The 21,663-nt window shown below is 46.4% G+C and overlaps 8 protein-coding genes across 8 annotated transcripts; 3 read left to right on the top strand and 5 right to left on the bottom strand.

Annotated features, from left to right (window-relative positions):
• Window positions 1-3,196: 3,196 nt before the first annotated feature.
• CCOS01_13545 (glutamate/Leucine/Phenylalanine/Valine dehydrogenase) lies at window positions 3,197-4,458 on the bottom strand (the record flags this gene model as incomplete). The annotated part of the gene is made up of 4 exons (XM_060461691.1): window positions 3,197-3,658; window positions 3,713-3,768; window positions 3,844-3,942; window positions 4,014-4,458. 4 exons carry the CDS (start codon window positions 4,456-4,458, stop codon window positions 3,197-3,199), a joined length of 1,062 nt encoding a protein of 353 aa, XP_060308119.1.
• A 947-nt stretch (window positions 4,459-5,405) lies between these two features.
• CCOS01_13544 (succinate-semialdehyde dehydrogenase) lies at window positions 5,406-7,065 on the bottom strand (the record flags this gene model as incomplete). Its single annotated transcript, XM_060461690.1, has 3 exons — window positions 5,406-5,996; window positions 6,087-6,688; window positions 6,774-7,065. 3 exons carry the CDS (start codon window positions 7,063-7,065, stop codon window positions 5,406-5,408), a joined length of 1,485 nt encoding a protein of 494 aa, XP_060308118.1.
• A 579-nt stretch (window positions 7,066-7,644) lies between these two features.
• CCOS01_13543 (pantothenate transporter liz1) lies at window positions 7,645-9,270 on the top strand (the record flags this gene model as incomplete). Its single annotated transcript, XM_060461689.1, has 3 exons — window positions 7,645-7,819; window positions 7,883-8,167; window positions 8,255-9,270. The coding sequence occupies 3 exons, from the start codon at window positions 7,645-7,647 to the stop codon at window positions 9,268-9,270; spliced, it is 1,476 nt and encodes a 491-aa protein (XP_060308117.1).
• A 265-nt stretch (window positions 9,271-9,535) lies between these two features.
• Window positions 9,536-11,075, bottom strand: CCOS01_13542 (D-lactate dehydrogenase (cytochrome); the record flags this gene model as incomplete). Its single annotated transcript, XM_060461688.1, has 3 exons — window positions 9,536-10,506; window positions 10,599-10,977; window positions 11,067-11,075. The coding sequence occupies 3 exons, from the start codon at window positions 11,073-11,075 to the stop codon at window positions 9,536-9,538; spliced, it is 1,359 nt and encodes a 452-aa protein (XP_060308116.1).
• A 1,241-nt stretch (window positions 11,076-12,316) lies between these two features.
• Window positions 12,317-13,060, top strand: CCOS01_13541 (aspartate racemase; the record flags this gene model as incomplete). Its single annotated transcript, XM_060461687.1, has 1 exon — window positions 12,317-13,060. The coding sequence occupies one exon, from the start codon at window positions 12,317-12,319 to the stop codon at window positions 13,058-13,060; it is 744 nt and encodes a 247-aa protein (XP_060308115.1).
• Window positions 13,061-13,483: 423 nt separating this feature from the next.
• On the bottom strand, window positions 13,484-14,833 carry CCOS01_13540 (uncharacterized protein; the record flags this gene model as incomplete). The annotated part of the gene is made up of 1 exon (XM_060461686.1): window positions 13,484-14,833. One exon carries the CDS (start codon window positions 14,831-14,833, stop codon window positions 13,484-13,486), a length of 1,350 nt encoding a protein of 449 aa, XP_060308114.1.
• A 720-nt stretch (window positions 14,834-15,553) lies between these two features.
• CCOS01_13539 (uncharacterized protein) lies at window positions 15,554-18,133 on the bottom strand (the record flags this gene model as incomplete). The annotated part of the gene is made up of 4 exons (XM_060461685.1): window positions 15,554-15,750; window positions 15,831-16,249; window positions 16,340-17,997; window positions 18,059-18,133. The coding sequence occupies 4 exons, from the start codon at window positions 18,131-18,133 to the stop codon at window positions 15,554-15,556; spliced, it is 2,349 nt and encodes a 782-aa protein (XP_060308113.1).
• A 395-nt stretch (window positions 18,134-18,528) lies between these two features.
• Window positions 18,529-19,895, top strand: CCOS01_13538 (branched-chain amino acid aminotransferase; the record flags this gene model as incomplete). Its single annotated transcript, XM_060461684.1, has 3 exons — window positions 18,529-18,931; window positions 18,987-19,582; window positions 19,734-19,895. The coding sequence occupies 3 exons, from the start codon at window positions 18,529-18,531 to the stop codon at window positions 19,893-19,895; spliced, it is 1,161 nt and encodes a 386-aa protein (XP_060308112.1).
• Between the last annotated feature and the right edge of the window lie 1,768 nt (window positions 19,896-21,663).

The raw sequence follows: 21,663 nt of genomic DNA, 5'->3' as shown, positions 1-21,663 counted from the left end.
AATTACTTAACTTTTTATTATAATACCCTATAACCTAACTTTTAGCTATATAACTTAAAAAGCTTTAGCTATAACGCCTTAAAACTTTTAGCTATAGTACTTAAAAACTTTAGCTATAGTACTTAAACCTTTTACTATAGTACTTAAAAACTTTAGTTACGGTACTTAACCTTTTACTATATAATATAACTAATTAACTTCGGTTATAAAACCTAACTTTTTATTATAATATTTTAAAAAACTTTAATTACGGTACTTAAGCTTTAGTTATAGAGCCCTATTATACCCTTAGTTATAGCTAATTAGTTTTAGCTACGGCGCTCGACTTTTTATTATAATACCCTTAACCTTTAGCTACGGCCCCGCTACTACTTTTTATTTACTTTAACTAATTAGCTTTAGCTACCTTATAACCTTTAGTTACGCTACGTATTAGGCTAAGGGCTTTATTATACTTTTAGTTACGGCTAATTAGCTTTAGCTACGGCGCTTAACTTTTTATTATAGTACCCTTAACCTTTAGCTACGGCCCCGCTATTACTTTTTACCTTAACTAATTAGTTTTAATTACTTTATAACTTTCGGCCGCGCTACGCATTAGGCTAAGGATTTTAATTAATTTAAAATTTTAATTAATTTTTTTATTTATAACTTAGTAAATAAAAAAATTTATAAATACTTAATTCTTTTGTTTATAACCTTATAAATAAAAAAATTTATAAGTACTAAATTCTTTTATTTATAACTTAGTAAATAAAAGAATTTATATAGTGGTTTTTTTTCTAGTTTTATAAGTATAAAAGATCGACCTTAACGGGATTACGCTTTTAAAAGAAATTATACGATATAGTATACTTTTTAATTATATAATACGCGCAATGTATCCTAAGTACGTACTTAACGTAATATAGTGATTTTAATATAAAAACTACTATTTAATTTAGGATAGGTAAGCTGCCTTATAGTAGCGCCGGCTAGAAAGGTTAATAGTAAAGGTTAGCTATAATAGTTAGTCGTAATAGTCGGCCGTAATAGTTAGAGGTAGCCCTTAACCGCAGAGGTTCTAAACTTTAATAATAACGTAGAGGTTTTTAGAAAAAGGGCTAAATAGGCTAATATTTACTACTCTTTAAAACTCGTAAAAATTCTTTTTATTTTTATTATTTTTAATATTGCCTAAAGCTACTCTCTATTTAAACTAAATAAATTTACTAAATAAATCCACTAAATAAACCTATTAATACACAAACTACTACCTAGATAGCTAGTTAAATAACTAGTTAAGAGGTTAGCTAGTTAAAATACTACCTTAATAAGAACCTACTCTAAAGATACCCATTAATAAGTCTACCCCTCTCGGGCTAGGCACCCTCTTTAGCTAGCTCGATACTATAACTATTATAATTAATATAAGTATGCTTAAGAAGTAGTAAAGTACTTTTTAATAGTACGGAATTTAGCTAGGTAATATTATAAATACTATAAATAGCTAAGCCGGTACGAATATTAAAATTTAGTATATCGACGCTAGCTTAGTTATAATAGTTACGATAAACGGGCTAGAGGTATATAGGGTTAGGGTAATAAGCTAGTACCTTAAATAGCTCTTACGGGACCCCCTAGGTAATAATAATACTTATATAAAAGAATAGATTATATTAGACCTAGCTACTTATGCGGGCTAGTACTAAGAGGTCCTATACGCGTTAGAGTAGGTAAAGCTCGCCCTATAGGCGGGCGGCAGAAGGTTAGGAGCTGTTAATAAAAGGGAAATAATAGTCGAGTCGGTTAATTTTAGTTAGTAGTTAGGTATAGAGCGTATTATACTTAGTTTTCCCTAATACGTAATATATAGTACGGCCCCGGCAGATTGCTCTGTTAGGGGGATAAAAAAATTTATAAATACTTAATTCTTTTATTTATTATATAGTAAACGAAAAAATTTATAAATACTCGATTTTTTTATTTACGACCTAGCGAATAAAAGAATTTTAAAATTTTAATTAATTTAAAATTTTAGTTAATTCTTTCGTTTATTATATAATATATAAAAGAATTTTAGGATTTTAGTTAATTTAAGATTTTAATTAATTTAAGATTTTAGTTAATTTAAAATTTTAGTTAATTCTTTTGTTTATTATATAGTACACAAAATTTTTTTAGGATTTTAGTTAATTTAAGATTTTAATTAATTCTTTCGTTTACTATATAATAAATAAAAGAATTTATAAATACTCGATTCTTTTATTTACTATATAGTAAATAAAAGAATTTTAAAATTTAAGTTAATTCCTTTATTTATTATATAGTAACTAAAAAAATTACTAAGAATTTAGTTAATTCTTTCGGTTATTACTTATTTAATAAAAGATCTTTTAGTTATTACTTATTAAATAAAAGAATTTCTTAAGTTTTATTTAATTCTTTTAGTAATTACTTAATAACTAAAAAAATTCCGTAAACTTATTTACTTATTTTTATTTATATTAAATTATTAAAAGAGCTTTTATTTTGTAATATTAGGCGGCTATAATAGTAAAATAATATTTAATAACTACGGTAATAAAGTAATATTTATTAACTACGGTAGTAAAGTAATATTATATTTTATAACTAAAAAGAAATTTCTTATTTAAATATATTAAAAAGTAATAACTAAGTAGTTATAATATAATAATACTTTTATTAATTTCTTACTTTTTTAAAATATACCGTATTTTTAAATAAAAAGTATACGAAATTCTTAAAATTTCCTAAACCTAAGCCCATTTAGCCTACTTAATAACATAGTGCGGAATAACTATTTACTACTCCCAGGGGGATAGCTAAGCTACGCATAGTAATAGTAACGCAGCTTAGTTTATCTATACTTATATATATCGTAAATCGACCTATTTTACCACCAAGAACCCTGCTCTCGCATAGCTTCCACCACAGTAACAAACCCGGCGACGTTAGAGCCAATAACCAGACTAAGTAATACCCCTCCAGCTTGGCTCGTATAGCGTTCTACGGTCTTAAGTCCCGTGTAGAAGCACTGCTGCATGATAACATTCAGCTTAGCATCGACCTGATCTACAGTCCATTGCTCGCGACTGCTGTTCTGCGACATTTCAAGAGCACTGACCGCCACTCCGCCGGCGTTAGCAGCCTTGCCTGGCGCAAACCAGATCGAATCTGTGACACCAGATTGTCGTTATGATTCAAACAGTGCGCACGCTTCCGCTGTGCAGCCCATATTGCTGCCCTCGGCCACGTAATGGCACCCTGCGGCAATTAGGGATTTGGCCTCTTGTAGAGATAGCTCGTTCTGCGTCGCGCAAGGCATCGCCACGTCCACTTGACCCACAAACTCCCAGGGCCTCACCCCTGCTATGTAATTGAAGCCTGTGTGCTCGCCTTGCTTGGCAAATGTCGCCAACTGCGCGCGGCGTGTCTTCAAAACCATAATCGCTTGTAAGGTATCGAGATCTATGCCGCGAGCACTGGTCGCAACAAGGCTACCCAGGCTATCAGATACAGACTTCACGATCCCCCCAAGCTGAATTGTCTTCAAAGCTGCGTGCAAAGCGACGTTGCCTGCCCCAGACACTGCCACTGCCTTGCCCTTCAGTGAGTCAGTGCCCTTGGACCGGTACCGAATCATCTCTTCAACGTACTGGAGGCTCAGTTAGCGAGTGACAAGAAGGGAAGAGGAAGAAGTAACACGCACGTAAGCTACTCCAAACCCGGCGGCCTCTTTCCTACCATACGAACCACCCCATGTCACTTTTGACAAGATTGCGAAGTCAGCATAGAAAACAGCTTCGCTCTAGGGCTTGAGTTGGGATTCTGATCACTTACGTCCTTTACCAGTGATGACTGCCTCCGAGCTGCGATTTATGGTCTTGAAGTGGCCAAAGAGCCATCCGATCTCCCTTTCTGACACGCCTATATCCCCGCCTAATGTCAACGGGCAGATGTAATGTATTAGCTTAGCCCTTTCACGTGGACTGTGACAGTTTGTTACTGACCTGGAATGTCGATATTAATTCCGACGTGATGATGGAGCTGGTTCATGAAAGCCTGGCAAAACCGCCGAATTTCATTGTCTGTGCGACCCTTTGGATCGAAGTCGGAGCCTCCCTTAGCGCCACCTATTGATAGACCGGTCAAGGCATTCTTGAAAACCTGAGCCAGCCCTAAAAACTTGAGCACTGACAGATTTACGCTTTTGTGAAATCGGATGCCTCCTTTGCAGGGACCCAATGCAGTATTATAATGAATACGATAACCGCGGTTGAGCTGAGGCTTTCCCTGATCATCATCCCAGACTACCCTAAACTGTGCGATAGTCTCGGGCTCGCAGACAATAGGCAGGGCTCTGCGATATTCTGGATGTTCAGTCAGCAAGCTGGATGCCTCCAAACTTGAGACCAAGTCATCGTAGGCTTGTTGAAATTCAGGCTCATAAGACATTTTCTCAAGGCTGGAGTCTTACGCCGAGGGAACAATTGAACGCGTTACTCAACAAACCACTCAGCTTGACTCACATATGTAGTGAAATCTGAGGGACAGCCTCTCGCGTCAGGAGACATCGACGGGACTAAATCTCCGGACGGCACCCAGAAGTTCCGTCGCCACAATGCGATCGCCGAAATTCGGTAAAGTGCTATCCGTTAGCCAATGGACATCGAAGCCCCGCTGGCGCTTTTGGTCAGACGTAACCTGACCCGTAATGGCCGGCCCCCTGTACAGAAGAACGGCGAATCACATCGGGCAAAATATCAAGCAATGATAGCAGTGATTGGCGATTGTCCGAGTGTGTTCAATGCCTCATTACCTATGCAATGGCTAGACTCGAGCTTTTGCCGCACCATCACAAGTCTCAAAGGATCGTTAACGCCATACATTGCTGCACCACAGTCGCATCTGGACAAATCTCCCACGGCACGAAAACATCCGATAGCCACGGGCTGATTTGGATCCTCTTTGTCGTACTCCAGCCGTTCGCTTTTCCTCTCGGCTCACCATACTGTAGAACACCAGTCCTTTTCCATAATATTGCAAGGTTGTAAAAAGGGTACCAACTCGCAAGTTGCGAGTAGCCAAGAAACGCGACAGTGCTGTATGTGGAACAGTCATTGAAGCCAAGCTAGCTCATTACTACCAATGTAAAGTGAGGGTGGGCTGGTCGTGGTGGGATTTGCTAGACGACGAAGTCCGATCGATCAGGATGAGAACTACTTATGTCGATTTGATATCCAAAAGGTCAAGGCTATGTCGATGACGCTGATATACGGATTAAGATCATCTATTCCAAAGTAGCACGGCAAGATGTTCATGGATGGCGTTTTTGCCACATCGTTACAGCATGGTCAATTAGTATTTGACAACAACTGAATATTATATTATTGCGATCAGGATCAGAAATTGTGGCTAATTGTGATGCTCTTGATGTTCTGATATTCGCTGATGCCGTGTTTGCTTCCTTCTCTGCCGAGCCCACTCAGTTTAACTCCACCAAAGGGTGTCTCTGGTGCTGTCATTATGCCCGTGTTGACGCCCACCATTCCGACCTCAAGCGCTCTCGCAACTTCTAGTACACGCCCTACGTTTCTGCTGAAAAAGTACCCAGCTAGGCCAAGATCTGTGTTGTTAGCAATGTCAAGAGCTTCTTGTTGTGTCTTGAACGAGATGATGGCTCCCAATGGACCGAAGGTCTCATCATGCGCCACAAGCGCATCTCGAGGGACGTTGGTCAAGACGGTTGGCTCGTAGAAGAACCCCATGTTGATGTTCTCAGGTCTCTTCCCGCCAACCCACAGTTTAGCGCCTCTAGAAAGCGCATCCTTGACGTGCGAATCGATCTTTGCAACAGCGGCCGCATTGACAAGTGGGCCATGAGTAACACCAGAATCAATTCCGCGCCCAAGACGAAATTTCGCCACAGCTGCGGTCAATTTTGTGGCAAAATCGGCGACGACAGACTCATGGACGATTAGACGGTTGGCAGACTACATCGCAAAATTTTAGCCGTCAACGCCCAAGGAATTATAAGTTGGAGCCCAAGGTCGTGTCTCTGGCTCAGAGGACAGTAGACTTACCACGCAGACCTGTCCAGATGCACGGAATTTGCAAGCGACAGCCGCTTGAACAGCGACATCGATATCGGCATCCTCGAAGACGATGAAAGGTGCGTTGCCGCCGAGTTCCATACTCACTCGCTTCATAGTTGCGGCAGCAAGTTGTGTTAACATGATTCCAACTGGTGTGGATCCTGTGAAGCTCAATTTGGCAACTAGTGGGTGTCTCGCAAGCTCGGTTGCAGCATTACGATCTTTGGTAGGTAGAACGTGAAGCAATTTTCTCGGCAAGCCAGCATCGAGTGCAAGCTTGGCGAGAGCCAGGACCGAGAAAGGCGTCTCACTGGGAGGTTTGATAACAACAGAGCAGCCAGCAGCAAAGGCCGGCGCAATCTTACGGGCTACCATCATTGCGGGGAAGTTCCACGGAGTGACGATGGCGCAGACCCCAACCGGTTCCCTGAAGGTCATGACAGTCGTGTTTGGAAAGGATGAAGGAATCACGTCGCCGTAAGAACGCACAGCTTCTTCAGCAAACCAAGCAGCGAGGCCGGCGGTCGCGTTGACTTCGGCGACAGCATCAGGAAGAGCCTTTCCGTTCTCGAGGGAAATCAACTTTGCCACTGCAGTCATTTGTCAGTACAGGCCAACACGATTAAACGCCGAGCAAGTATAACTGGCTGTAACATGCTACAGAACCGTACGTACAGTCATCGGCATTGGCGCGTATGAGATCATGCCACTTCCATAGTATCATCGCGCGTTCCTTGGCGGTCGTGTGACGGAAAGCCTGGAATGCTGTGTAAGCAGACTCAATAGCTTCAACGACATCTTCCTTGTTGAACCCGGAGACAGTATCCAGCACATTGCCGGTCGAAGGCTCGTAAACTTCAAACCGAGTGCGACCTTCCCTCCACTCGCCATTAACCAGACCTTTGGAGATAACCAAGGACTGGTTCTTCAAAGGCCACGGAAAGATTGAATTTCCCAGAGTAGCCATGATGCGCGGCTTCCTGTACAGTGAAAATGGTGGGGAGTGGTTCAAGTTGTCGGGAGAGGGGCTGATACGTCAGTGACGAGCTTGCGAGTGGTCCTTATAGGCGTGTATTTCAATTCAGAAAGCGCGAGCTAGCTGGAACAGGTCAACAGGAGTCGGCTCGGACTTTGCTCCGTGGCAGGGCAATTAGCCCAAGAACTCAATCCAATCGTCGCAGGCTGGGTCGCGAAGCGAAGTTCTATGGGCCGCACAATGAATGTCCGGAGCACGGAGATTGTTTTGCCACAGTTCCGAAATTCGATTCAGCTGAACCAACCCCTGTCGTGCCATTGCGTACCCCGAATCTGGGGTAGAACCGGGGCTGTGGGGGGGATTCTGGGGAAGGGGCGGATTATCCCAAGCTCACGGGTCTCGTCTCACCTAGCTCTACAGCAGCTCTTGGATGCATTTAGGCATCCACATCTCCCCTTCATCATATTCCGCAATGTTTCATTTCTCAAGCAGGTCACAAACGCCTGAATCTTACCATTTTCTGTTCGCCGTATCCGCTGCACTTGTTCTCCCCCATCACCCCTCTTCGCAATGGCCAACGAGCAGAAGGCGAAGATGTCCGGAGACTACGACGCCTATACAGTAGAAGATGCAGCTCCGCCGGTTGTGTCAGTTACCCACGGCATTGATGAGCGGAAGCTCGTGGCAAAAATCGACCGCCATGTTGTTCCGTTCCTCTGTGTCATGTACACCATGGCATATCTTGGTCAGTTGCCGTTCTTGTACTGGTGTTCGAAGCCATGTCATGCTAATATCACCTTTCACATAGATCGCATCAACATTGGCAATGCAACTATTTTTGGGTTACGTGATGAGCTTGGTTTGGTTGACAACACCTACAACACGGCTTTGGTTGTGTTCTTCATTCCTTACATCCTTTTCGAGATCCCGTCCAACATTCTGCTCAAGCGATTCAAGCCCCATGTCTGGCTATCTATCAACATGTTTGGATTTGGCCTCATGACACTTTGTCAAGGGTTTGTAACCAATTTCGCCAGCATTGTCACAACTCGTGTTCTCCTTGGGATTTTTGAGACTGGCATGTTTCCAGGAGGTGAGTGAAGAGGCCTTTCGCTCACTGCATGACAAAAGAAGGCTTTCGATCCGCGATGCTGACATGAGGGTTCACCATCATCATTAGCTTTCTACCTCATTGGTATGTGGTACCGCCGCGATGAGGCACAAAAGCGCTTCTCATTCTTCTTCAACAGCACAACGTTAGCTGGTGCTTTCGGTGGGTTGATCGCCGCAGCCATTGGCAAGATGGACGGAACCGCTGGCATGCGAGGATGGCGTTGGATTTTTATCCTGGAAGGTGCCTTAACTATAATCATTGCGGTTGTCTTCTACTTCTGCTTGCCAGGTTTTCCCGAAGACAGCCAGTGGTTGACCAAAGAGGAGAAGGCATGCGTCGTTGAACGTCTCCGCACCGACCAAGGCGAATCTGCAACAGAGATAACATTCACTGCCCGTGACTACTTGGGCGTATTCAAGGACATTAGGGTATTCCTCGGCGGCATGATGTACTTCTCACTACTGGTCCCATCTTACGGATATGCTTACTTCGCACCTACCATCATTCAATCATTCGGCTACGATCTCGTACAGACACAACTGCACAGCGTTCCACCTTGGGTTGCAGCATTCGGCCTGTCGATGATGGTCGCGTATCTGTCCGATCGAACACGACATCGCTTCAGCTTCGCTATATTTGGCATTCTGGTTTGCATTTGCGGTTTGGCTGTGTTACTGGCTGTTCGCAACATGCCGAATATCCAATACGCTATGTTATTCCTTGTCGCATCTGGCGCTTTCACCGCCATGCCCATTGTTGTCTGCTGGTTCAACATGAATCTAGGCGGTCATTTGCGAAGGTCCGTGGGCAGCGCCTGGCAGATCTCGTTTGGCAATATCGGAGCCATCATTGCCATCTTCGCGTTCTTGAAGAAAGACGCTCCACTTTATATTCCCGGCTACTCGATTGCTATCGCGTTCTCGATTCTCGCCCTGATTGTTGTCACGGCTTATGCCGCCAGTTGTCATATGTCCAACAAGAGTCGTAACACACAAGCTTCGGCAGCCTCGGTTGACCACTTGAGTCCAGAGGAGAGACTTAAACTAGGAGACTTGCTGCCGACTTACAGATATCTCCTTTAAGGCCTTTCACAATTATTGAAAAGGGCTTGTCAATTTTGTCAGGATTGTTATGTTTCGGATGACATGAATTTCGCACAGTCATTTGTGGGAAGCGAGTGTACGTTCAAAACTAGTTACATTTTATTAAGTATGCTGAATTATGTAATCAAATGTATTCTACGTAAAATGATCATTATATCACGCATTATACACGCACTGGAGAACAGAAATGTTTAGGAAATAATGATTTGCAACTAACTGTTCTAGTTTTGTTCTTCTCGAGATTTTAGCTAGTCAAAAGGCAAAAGTCAAACATTATAATGGAAGAACGTACCATAGCTAGCAAAGTTTCAGTCCCAACTTCGAGCTCTAGACTAGCCTTTTTTCCGTAACCAATACCGTGCTCTCCCGTGCATGTGCCTTCTACGCCAATCGCGCGCTTCACCATGCCTTTGACCACAGTTTCGACGCTCCTGAGCTGCTCTGGGTCTGTCTTGTTATAGATGATGTTTTCATGGAAATTGCTGTCGCCAACATGACCTTTCACACTAGCGTAAAGGCCTAGACGTTCCGCATCATTTTTGCTCTCACTGATGACTTCAGCTAGCCGACTTAACGGGACAGCGACAACGGTCGTCCAAAGCTCCTCACCCTCCTTTCGTAAGGCGAGCATAGAGTACAAGGACTCCTTTCTCGCGGACCATAGGACATCCTTCTCGTGACTGTCCTTCGCCCACTCGATTTTTCCGGGGTTGAAGTTCGCCACAATTTCTTGTACCGTGCGGATGTTGTCGTTCACTATCCCTTTAGTTCCGCTAAACTTGAAGAAGAGTGTAGGGGTTTCTGCCCAAACGCGTGGTCTCGTCGTTCCGCCTTGGTTGATCACCTTCATCTGTACCTCGTCCATAAGCTCCAGAGCGGCAACAGGGACACCTTTTCGGATGATGGCAGCTGCCGCGTTGACAGCAGTTGACAGGTCTGAGAACGGAATCACAGTGACAGACTCATATTCCGGTATAGGAGCCAAATTCAGAGTCGCCTCGGTAACAATCTCTAAGGTTCCCTCTGAGCCGACGATGATGCCATTAAGGTTATAACCGGCACTACATTTTCGAGGTCGTCGGCGCGTCTTGATTATGCTTCCATCAGCAAGGACAATAGTTACATTCATGACCCAGTCTCTCATTGTCCCGTACCGCACAGCATTGGTCCCAGAACAATTGGTGCCGATCATACCTCCAATCTTGGCGTTGGGTGCTGTGGAGAGCGCGTAAGTCAGCAGATGACTACCTAACTAGGATGTTTTATTGCGTAATAGTTTCTCTGCCGAACAATAGAGGGAGACACACCTGGGTCAATAGGAAAGAAGAGACCAGTTCCAGACTTTGCCAGTTGCGCATTCAAATCTGCCCAGCAGAGTCCCGGTTGCACAACGACATCCATGTCATTTTCGTGCAACTCCACCATCTGATCCATGTGACAGAAGTCCGTGCTCACACCACCGAATGGGGCAGCGACATGGCCCTCGAGACTGCTGCCACCACTGAACGGCACAATGGGAACGCGCCACTTGTGGCATATGCGAGCTATGATGCTCACATGATCGGTATTACGCGGGTACGCCACAGCGACTGCAAGTCGGTCCACGTTGATGGAAGAGTAATCGGAGAAGCCATGAGCAAAGAGGTCCTCAGGGTCTATTGAGATGATGTCGTCGGTGTCGCAAATCTGTGACTGAATCTCTTAGAGTGCCTGGAGTAGCACCAAAAACACTCAGTAACTACACACGGTGAATAAGGTCACAGACAGAAGCTCACCTTTTCCATCTGGGCAGTTGTAGCGTATGTGACCTTAGGAAGACGACCAGCGTACATTACCACATTATCATGATGTACAGTGTCCTTGGCTGAGGATGCGTTCAGGCTATAGCCGCATAACAGAGCAGCAGAGGCTACCATCAGCAGAGCAGGACCTAGTCTTCTTCCTGCAGTCGAATTTTGCAAGACAGCAGGCTTGACGTTGTCTGAAACTTGTCGTCGAATATGGCGCCAAAGAGCAGTGGGACGATTAGGCCCAAGGGTGGGCCGGAGCAGGACTCCGGCGAAAGTCCGCAAGCGGGGAGTACGGGCGACAGACGTAAACCAAGGCATTATTTGATCAAGGGTTAAATTGAAAAACACGAGGTTATGCGTCAGTAGAATGAGGCCACGATACCGTCGTGGTGAAGGCGGCAAATGAAGTATGGTAATTACAGACTTGGCTTCGGCAGGCCAAATGTTTGCAGCAATACCAGAGGGGTGTTACATAGCCTTCATTGTTTCGGATCGTTTGGGAATTATTGCCTCGTCAGCGGACCTCGGATACAGCCAATACGCAACTTCGGAAAACTGACTGAAGGTGTTTTTAGGAGCCTGATTCAGAAGACCGAAGGGCAGTTCCGGTGGCTCGACCGCAGGAGCCACACGCTGATCGCACTGGTCGACAACTCTCTTACAGAAAGCACCTCAGTCTCCAGGTATTGCTGTGCTGTTACCTGAAGGACCGCTTGGCACCTAAAACCATTTGTCACTAGATCACGGCATTGGGGGTTGGTGTTTCGGTCCTGCATGAGCCGGTTGGATAGGTCTTCCCCGAGCAGGCGATAGACCGAGCCCCATCGGCAGACCGGATTCGTGAATATCCGCTACTTCCGGACTTAGTAAGACCGAGTTCCAACTCGGAAATATACCTTGACCACTAGTTCGGGAGACTGTTGCGCCCGATCGCCGGACGTTGGCAGGATGGTCACAGCTCCATCTTCCGAATGGTGCACCATGGGTCGAGTTGACAACGACATGCTTGCAGCTTAAAAGTCGGTAAGCTAAACCCCCCTAGTTCAACAGCTTGTTTACACTCATTGGTATTCTGACATCATTAACTAATTTCCAGCTCCATCCTCGCCAGTTTCGGCACTTTGTTATCAATAGCCAACATTGTACTTACACGGCGACACGTGAAATCGCAAAAAGATACACGCCACAAGAAACCCACCACAGCAGCCTGTTGCGAAAAATAAATCTCCAATAAGATGGTTCGGACGATCGGCATAGTAGGCGGAGTTGCGTGGCCCAGCACACTTGTTTACTACAAGGTTGCCAACGAATACTACAAGCAGCAGACGGGAACCAATGGGCTCAACACACCGAATCTCGTCATTAGCCAGTGCGATTTCGCTTTGATTGAGCACGCGCAAAAGGAAAACCGGTGGGAAGAGGTTGGCCGGTTACTTGCCAACGAGGGCAAGAAGCTCAAGGCAGCTGGCGCCGACTTTTTCCTCCTGGCCTGCAACACGGTCCACACTGCTGATGAGCACGTCCGTAACGGGGTCGATTTGCCCATGCTGCACATTGTCGACGCTGCTGCCCAGGCGGCTCTTGAGAAAGGCCTGACGACAGTCGGCCTCCTTGGAAGCAGATACACCATGACCGGGACCTACTTTGTCAAGCGGTTGCAGGACAAGTATGGTCTTCGCGTCCTCGTTGCTGAAGGCGAGCACGAGACCAACGTTCACAACGCCCTCTACCAGGAGCTCGCCAAGAACATTTTCCTGGACATCACAAGGGTCAAGTTCAACAACGCCATTGCTGACCTGGCTTCTCGTGGCGCTCAGGCTGTCATCCTCGGTTGTACCGAGTTTGGCATGCTTGTCCGCGAGGAGGACAGCCCTGTGCCCATCATCGACACGAGCATTGTACACGCCCGCGCCGCTGTGGACCTTGCGCTTCAGGAAGGAGAGATACAGATTGATAATGGTTACGTGAAGCTGGGTTGACTGCGAATGATATAAACGATCGTCTCGTCTCTCGCCCTAGCCTCAAAGACAGGCACAAAAGTTAAATCAAATAGATCGCTCCAAAACACTTCATAAACCCCGGTTTACATGTAACACGTGACCAAGACGGATACTATGTGAACCAACCTTGCGCTGTATATTGCGACATGTCGTTTAGTGTGGTAAAGCCGAGGTGCTGTCGAGGAGAAGTACTTCGTTTATGTTGGACACCCTCCCAGTTATTAGACGAAAACACATTACGGCACTTGCATGAGGTCTTCGACTAGGGATCCACCAACATGCAGCAATAAGTATTGCAGACCCCAATAATTGCACTGGCCATTCTGAGTTTGGTTTACCAAAGAATCATTCTATTACCAGCCTATGAGATGAGCAATTCCATGGGCCTACGCCATTTTGTATCTACAGCATGGCTATACAGGCTTCTCTGGAAACCTTCTCCATGCGCTCATACAGCTCATTGCTATCTGCAAGTTTGGCTTGGAGAGCATCTTCAAAACCCTGCCTATTACCTGTCGACTTTGCCGACTCAACCCCCCCTGACCGCAAGTTTGAATGGAAGATTCCGGCTGCGCTGATGGGAAGGAAGTCTTCATATGTAATTGGTTGCAGTTTGATCAAGCCACTGTCAATGAGGGCGTCAAATTCCGCGTCATCCATACTAGTTACCCCGTCATGTTTCCTAGACTCGAGTAGGGCGTTCTCATCTGCTAGGGCGTAGGAAAAGTACGCTAGACCTTGCTGTCTTAGCTGGATCCAGTCGTCAGGAAAAGCTTTGAAGCATTGCGTGAGGTGGTCCTCTTTGGTGCGCCCAGCTTCCTCGTATGAGAATGACTCCTGGATAAGCCTATCGTAGAGTTGGCGTCCTGCAGGTGTAAGGGCCACACCTCGCTGCTCGATTTCGCCGAATCTCGCCTTGTGCTTACCATCCTGCTCTCCGTTGGCAAAGGCGATCCGTTCCTCTAGAGCAAGGAAGCTAGTCTGTCTCAGCAGGATAGGGCATTCTCGTCTCGGCGGTCCCTCGATCACTTCTTTTGCTTCCAAACCCCGTCGGAGCATCTCAGACTGTGCCTCATCGATATCGAGCACCCTTGGGGTGAGGTGGTTGATATGGGGCCCGCGGAAGCACACAATGTCGGCGATAAGGGGATGGGCGTCTTGTAGTGCACGATATGTCTCCAAATCGACTGTCGATGTCTTGTGCCAACGAAATGTCTCAATTGCTTCGGTGATGAACCTGGCTGCCTTGGCACGTGGGATTGACACCAAGCCTTCCAGTTCGTCAATGAGTTCTAGACAGTCCGGGGTGAAAATGCTGCGCTTCGCCAGAATAGCTGCAGCCTGACTGCGCAAGGTCTGGTCACAAATGAGCTCGAGCTGTAGAAGGGATGTGAAGACACGAAAAGGGTTGCGCTCCAAGTGTTCAGATGTGACAGGGCGGAAGGCAGTTGCGTGAACGGGAAGTCCAGCAATGGTGAGATCGTAATAGCCCACGGGATACATGCCCATGATGGAGAACATGCGTCGCATCTGCGCCAGTTCCTCAGCGGTTCCCAGCCGAATTGCACCATGACGCTCCACGTCGATGCGACCTGGTTGGTACTCGCCAACGCTCTTCTTGTGATTGATATGAGATACCAAGTCGAGCAGTGTGCCGTATTGTTGGACTTCGTCTCGGTACAGATCTGATAGAGAGGCTGCGAACATCGAGCGAATCTCGTCAGCATCAACATGCTCTGTGGTAGACCGCATGGTGAAGGGAAATACGACAGCGAAAACCAGCAGTATAGAATAATGAATAATGTGTCCGGTCAAGACTTGGTAAAACAAGCACAAGGATTCAATCAATCGAACGGCATCTTTCGTTTGCCCTTTTTCTTCGAGACTGATTTGGGATGGTGGCACATCCCATCATTTACGTTTACGAGGTGATAGAGTGCACTGCTATAAGCTTGCACAGCCGGATCATCGTGCTATGGTCTTTGTCGTAGTGGCCTGATCGGGTGCTCGCAAGACTCCCGCTTCGGACAATCGCAAGTCCGATTCCGAAGCCGGAGATCCACGAGTCGTTCTCCCCAGACTCCACTAGTGCGAAGCCCATGTAGTTCCGACGTGATGAGCTGAAGCACGATTTGTCGTAAATGCAAGGCTCTCAATAAGCGTCATATGTTGGATGAGGTACACGATACCCTTAATCCTTGATAGTGTCTGGACGTACTAAATTTCCTCTCCCGCTAAGCGGTGGCAAGGACAATTATCCCTCGAATTCTCATAAGTTGCGAAACGGAGAGTGCTTCTTCAGGGGTTGGAAATATTATTCTTGACATCCTCGTGGGACTGATCTTCTAAACATCCTCTCCCACCTGATCATTTGCTCATTCAGGGACGGTTGCGTCCACCCGTTTTAGAATGTAACCGAGAGCCTAGCCAGCCAAGCGCGCCACAACGGCAAACAGCGAATTGTACCACTTCTTACATGTACGTCCCCATCAGTGAATCATCTGCAATGCCAAAGACGGTGTTGTTGTTGAAAAGACCCTGAGTCGTCGTACCTTGGCATAACGACTCGTCCCAGGGCTGTAAGAAGTCCTCTAAACTGTTTCCTGCAGGCAGCAAGTCCCTAAAGTCCATACAATCAAGATTATCCGACGATGCCACTACCGCATCAGCTGGCCGCTGTGTTAAAAAGTGTCATAGTTCAATAACGAAATGAAAGTCTCATCTCGTCAGGGGTGCGATGGGGACATACTGCGGTCTACCATATTATTCGACTCGTCAACGCTTACGAGCTGCGAGAGTCGGTTCATACGCCGCATGAGTGATCTCAAAAGACGTAGGGGTCTTTTCAACCCATGGTTGCATCCTCGTTCGTATTCCAGCAATGCTGTCCAGAAGAATCGGATGCATTCGATGTATTCCTCACAATCTTGATCGGTTTGTTGTAGTATAGCGACAACCGCGCAGTATGTGGCGTAAGCCAGTCCGTACTGTGCTCTGCGCAGTGTGAACGCTTTCCGGTAGGCGGCTACAAGCAACCAGATCTGTAGCGCGGCATCCACGCAAAGGCGTTTACTCTTCCCAAGAGAGTCCGCATCCAATGCCGGCCCATCCTCATCACCTCTTAGGAGAGCCTGTTCGGTCAATATGATGAGCGTCCAGTAAGTTGTGCTGCGATCATGAAAGCATCAGTTCCTAATGACACTGTCTTCTTTGCGTCTTGTATTATAGAGCCGCTTGGGGGTTTAGCAATGGACTCACTGTATTGTGATTTGATGTGGTGGCAGAATATGATCCTGTTCAGGCTTATAGTGGAGCCATGACGGGAGGGATGAATGCCACTGGCTCAGTTGGGCCCTGAGCTCGTTCCTCTTGTCCCCGCGCGGTCGGTCATCCCTGGCGCCAGTACTCGGTGCGTAGAATGCTTCTATCATGTCAGCTGCAATGTCGCACAGCTCCAGTAGGCTTCGAAAGGTGCTCAGAGCGTAGGCTGGGCGAGGGACATAGGCGGCAGCGTGTTGTTGGTCGAGGGTGACAAGAAGCGGCGCCTGCGCCTGTGGATCCACGTAGGGAGCCCATACTTCCATCTCCTCATACGAGTCGAGATAGTTGCGAGAGACTGTGGCTGCTGCCCTGTGCAACGCTGGTGATCTGCCCAGGAACAAAGACTGGAATTTATCCCCCACGTATGCGCCCCAATACAGTCTGTTTGCCATTTCCATCTCGATAGCCGTTGCGCTCGGGCTGGTACTGGTGGCTGCACGCCCCGAACTGTCCAGGTGAATGCCAATATCAATCATCATACGGTACGCCATGCCACAGAAGACCCAGCCAGCACTCTGCTGACCGTGGGGCACCAGGCAGCTTCCACAGGTCAGAAGGGCGACGATTGTAGGAATGGAAGGCTTATCGATAAAGGTGGGGAGCAGCGCCTTGAACCGGGCATAGAAGTTGACCTGACCAGTGGCCGCCTCGTCCGCGCCGAAGGGAGTGCGAATGCCAGGCCGATCACTGTATAGACTGCTCTGCAGGTAGATGGCGTTCAGCAACAGACTGTTGACGTGCGGACCATTGCGGATGAGGCTGTCCATGATGGCAGGGCGGTAGGTCAGGAGGTACGACATGTGCTGGCGGTTCCAGTGAAGATCCAAGAGATGGAGGGCAGCATCTGCTGGCAAGAGATCAAAGTCGATATTGGCAAGCAGGCTGGGATTCGAGCGCAGGGTCGATTCTGCTTGTCGGCCGAGAGCCGCGTTAGACACGACATAGGCCCGACACAGCTCATCCGAGAGTGGTTCGCTCATACAAGATGCAGTGGTAGTAGACCTGGTGCCACTTGCCATGGGAGGACGTGGGGACTGCGATTGATGGCGATGGCGCGAGGACACTGGGGAGTGGTCATGGAGAAGGCTGGTCAAGCCGTAGCGTTGCGACGTGGATGCGACCGAGCCCGGCTTGGCTGTACTCGTGGCCTCGTCGAGCTCATTTTCGACCTCATTGTCGAGCTCATTGTCGAGCTCATTTTCGACCTCATTGCCGAGCTCATTTTCGACCTCATTGTCGAGCTCATTGTCGAGCTCATTTTCGACCTCATTGCCGAGCTCATTTTCGACCTCATTGTCGACCCCATCGTCAACCTCATCGTCGGGCGCCGGATGCTGTTGCGACGTCAGGGACGACGGCGCAAGGGGCGGCGCAAGGGGCATTGCGACGGCGGGACCATGGTTCTGCGGCAGCGGTCGTGAGAACGTTGGAGAAGTCTCAAACCGGCTACGCAGAGCATCGAGCTGGTGCTGGAGGGAGAGGACATCAGCCTTGCGCAGCCGCGTGGCGGACTTGCGCGCGTCCTGGGGGAAGGTACACTCGGTGCCTTTGGCCTGGCAGGCATGGCATCGGGGTCGCTGGCCATCGCATCGGATCTGCAGCGTTGCTCAATATCTCGGGGACAAAAACAGCAGCCTCGGAGGCCTGGGCACGCACCTTTTTCCGGCGACAGTTGGTGCACGTCCTGCAAGTGCCGCGTCCCTGCCGTGCCTCGATATTACTTGCCGGCATGGTGGCTGTCCTTGCGGAGCGCGTCGCTGCGTCCGATTTCCGTCAGCTGTTGTCCCTGGCCAAAGCGAGGTCGACGGTGCTACGATGAGGCAAAGAAGCTGGACAACCAGCGCCGCATGACCGGGCCACGTATCCTATACCTGCGGAGGAAACGAAGGCGGGCGCGGTCAGGAGTCGGTGGGGCCCGACTGTGGTAAGTAGAAGCCCTTGAGTCGGGCTTGTCATGTCCGCCCGACTAGTCCGGACGCTTCATGTCCGCAATTCAGACCAATCAACCACGCTGGCTGGCACGAGCGACTACCAGCTGGATAGATATCATGTCCTTGCAGCCCCGGATCCAGACATGAGAACGACGCTTGATCGGAAGCAATCAATACACTCCAACCCAAGCTACAATGGGTTCCCTCGAGCCAGCCGGTCCGCCTTTGGACATCCAAGTCAACCTCGCCACCAATCTGTCTCCAGTCCCCCGGCCCGGAACCACAGACTTCTACGCTCTAGGCCATACCGACCATATCATCAGTGCCAGATGGACTAGTGCCAAAGGATGGGAGACGCCAAACCTGGAGCCGTATGGCAATCTATCCATAGCCCCAACCGCGTCCTGCTTGCATTACGCAACTGAGTGTTTTGAAGGCATGAAGTGCTACCGTGGTTATGACGGCAAGCTCCGCCTCTTTCGTCCTGACTGTAACGGCGAGCGGCTCGCGATGAGTGCTGCTCGCGGCTCACTCCCCTTATTCCCCCCAGGCGACCTCAAGCATCTGGTGGCAAAGCTCCTCGAAATCGACGGACACCGTTAGTTTGACCCTCCTGCACTCGGCTCATCACATACTAATAATGCACTTTGTAGGCTGGCTCCCAAAGGACCTGCCAGGTAACTATCTCTACATCAGGCCTGCCATGATCGGTTTGGGGATGAAATTGGGTTACAGGCTGCCGGATGAGGCTCTGCTCTTCATCGTCGCCACTCCTTACAAGGACTTGTCGCAAAGCCCCGAGGGCAAGCAGCTTAGCCTCAAGCTCCAATGCTCCCCACCTGACGCCGTGCGTGCATGGCCAGGCGGATTTGGATACGCCAAGCTGGGCGCCAACTATGGCCCATCCCTGGAAGCACACCGGAATGCAGTCGCTGCAGGATTCGACCAGATCCTATGGCTCTATGGTGAGGAGCGATGGATCACCGAGGCAGGGGCAAGCAATTTGTTTCTCATCTGGAAGAATCGAGATACCGGCAAAATTGAGCTAGTGACCCCTAGCTTGCAAAATAAGATGATCCTGAGTGGCATTACTCGACGGAGTATTCTCGAGATCGTGCGATCGAGGTTTACCAAACCCATTGGCGATCTCGAAGCCATGGACGTGGTAGAGCGGGATATCAACATGTCTGATGTGCAAGCTGCGCACAATGAAGGCAGGCTTCTGGAAGCATTTGTAGCGGGAACAGCGGTAAGTCTTCTTTGTGTCTCGGTGAATGCTTTCTCTCTTGATCATGCACGGCCTTTTTTCTCAACAACCTCTTGTGGCTATTTTATGTCTCCCTGAATAGCGCCACGACACCTACAGCTTATCAGAGTACTTGGCTAATGCGAGAACTTAGTACTTTTTGACAAGTGTGTCCTTGATCGCAGCTGAGGACCAGGTCATCAAGATTCCCGTTCGGCAAGACAAAGGCGGTTATTACCACTGCCTCAAAACTTGGATGGAGGACATTACCTATGGACGAGAAGACAACGAATGGGCTTACGAGATTGAAGGTTAAATCGGTGTTTGAAACGACATATACCCGAATAGCATGGCAAAGTACACGTTCAATATGAATATGACCTAGAGGCTTCTATTGTACTGGCTATATAACACTAGGTTCGTCTTCGTGTCGAGTTTACTCTGAGTTAAGGAAAGAGTCAATTGGTCTGTTCTCTGACCAATTTCCAAGCTTATCCTTTCACGGATTTCTTGGTAGTGCTGCATAGCCACTCTCTACACCTCTTATGAGAGGGAAATAAGGGTGATTGATATCTATAAAGAAATCCGTCCGAATAGCGTAGTGAGTGTGGCTCCGGGACGAGTGTAATGCGGGTGGCTCCCGATCATTGACACGAGTTTAAGTAATTAGAGATAACATGCTAAACTCTGCCCTCTGGCCAAGATATATGGCGAACAATAACAATGAAACTGTAACTTGATAGATTATACATTAAACCTTTGCCCGTCCTTCGTCTTTGACTAGTCAGTGGAAAGTGGTGAGTAATATCCCCTACAAGCCGAGAGGACTGCAGCCTATAGAAGGCTCCTCCGCCAACCCCCTACAATATATTACGATACCACTACTACTAGCTATTTAACAGCGGGGCTAGTTTTGGGTATGTGCTGCGAAAATGCGTAGCGCTATATAATATAATACTAAAGTCGTATTGCGGTTTCTCGGGTTGTTAGTGCGTCTCTTAAAAGAGATATTAGTCCTACGAAGTAAGATAATTAAGTCGTAACTAGGATTAATTGGAATAATACTTAGATTAATTACTAAAGTATAAAAGTAATAACTATTTATTTAAGAGGTCTATTTAGTTTATATCCTTTATTGTTTAGCCTTTGCACTAGTGTTCTTTGTTATAGAACTGCTCAGTTCCTTTTGTAACCTGTGCAGTTCTAATAGTCTTAGCGCATTTTATTATTCGTATAGTAGGGGTTCCTCTAGTTAGTTTGCCCTGCCTTGCGTAATGGGTTATGTTTTTATAACTCGAGGTACTAGTTTCATAAGTACATTAACTTAGTCTATATAATTATAATTATATAACTTATTTATAGTTCTTAAATTTAAAAAAAGAGTTATCCTAAGTTCGTTTTTTTTATATAAAAAACATAATAGCTACTATAAGTCCTATAGAGCTAGGCCCTAGTCTTATTATATATATTAAATCGTAATAATACCTTCTTACGATTATTTAATTATAATACTTTAGCTATAGTACTTAACTTTTTATTACTTCTTTACTACCTATTCTATAAAATATATACTTAAGCTAGTTTTATAATATAATCCTATTATTACTAATTAAGTAATAATTAAACTAATATAAATACATATTTTATAAGATAAGTAATATAAGAGTAATATTATATAAATCTTATTATAATACTTAAAGTAGTATTTATTATATATTCTTTTATAAAATCTTATTTTATATAAATAAATTAATAAGTTATAATTATAAAAGTAAAAATGATACTTAATATTAATTATTAAAATATAAAGGGAATAACTATTTATTTAGGAAATCCTTTATTCTTATATTCTTTATTGTTTAGTAATTAAATTATAATATTCTTTATAACTCTATATAATTCTATTAAGACTATTTAGTATATTAGAGGATTACGTAGTTCCTCTTATTTTAGTATAGTCCCTAGTTTTTATTTTATATAATACTCCTTATTCATTTAATTATAATAATTTCTTTTTATAAATATAATAAGTTAGTTTATCTTACTTACGCTCGAGGACTATGTATTAAGTCGTTATATCCTAT

This window comes from Colletotrichum costaricense (assembly GCF_030867565.1).
Source record: "Colletotrichum costaricense strain IMI 309622 chromosome Unknown Scaffold_17.1, whole genome shotgun sequence".
NCBI lineage: Eukaryota > Fungi > Ascomycota > Sordariomycetes > Glomerellales > Glomerellaceae > Colletotrichum > Colletotrichum costaricense.
The sequence above is the reverse complement of the archived record's forward strand: the minus strand, read 5'-3'. Positions and strand labels throughout refer to the sequence as shown.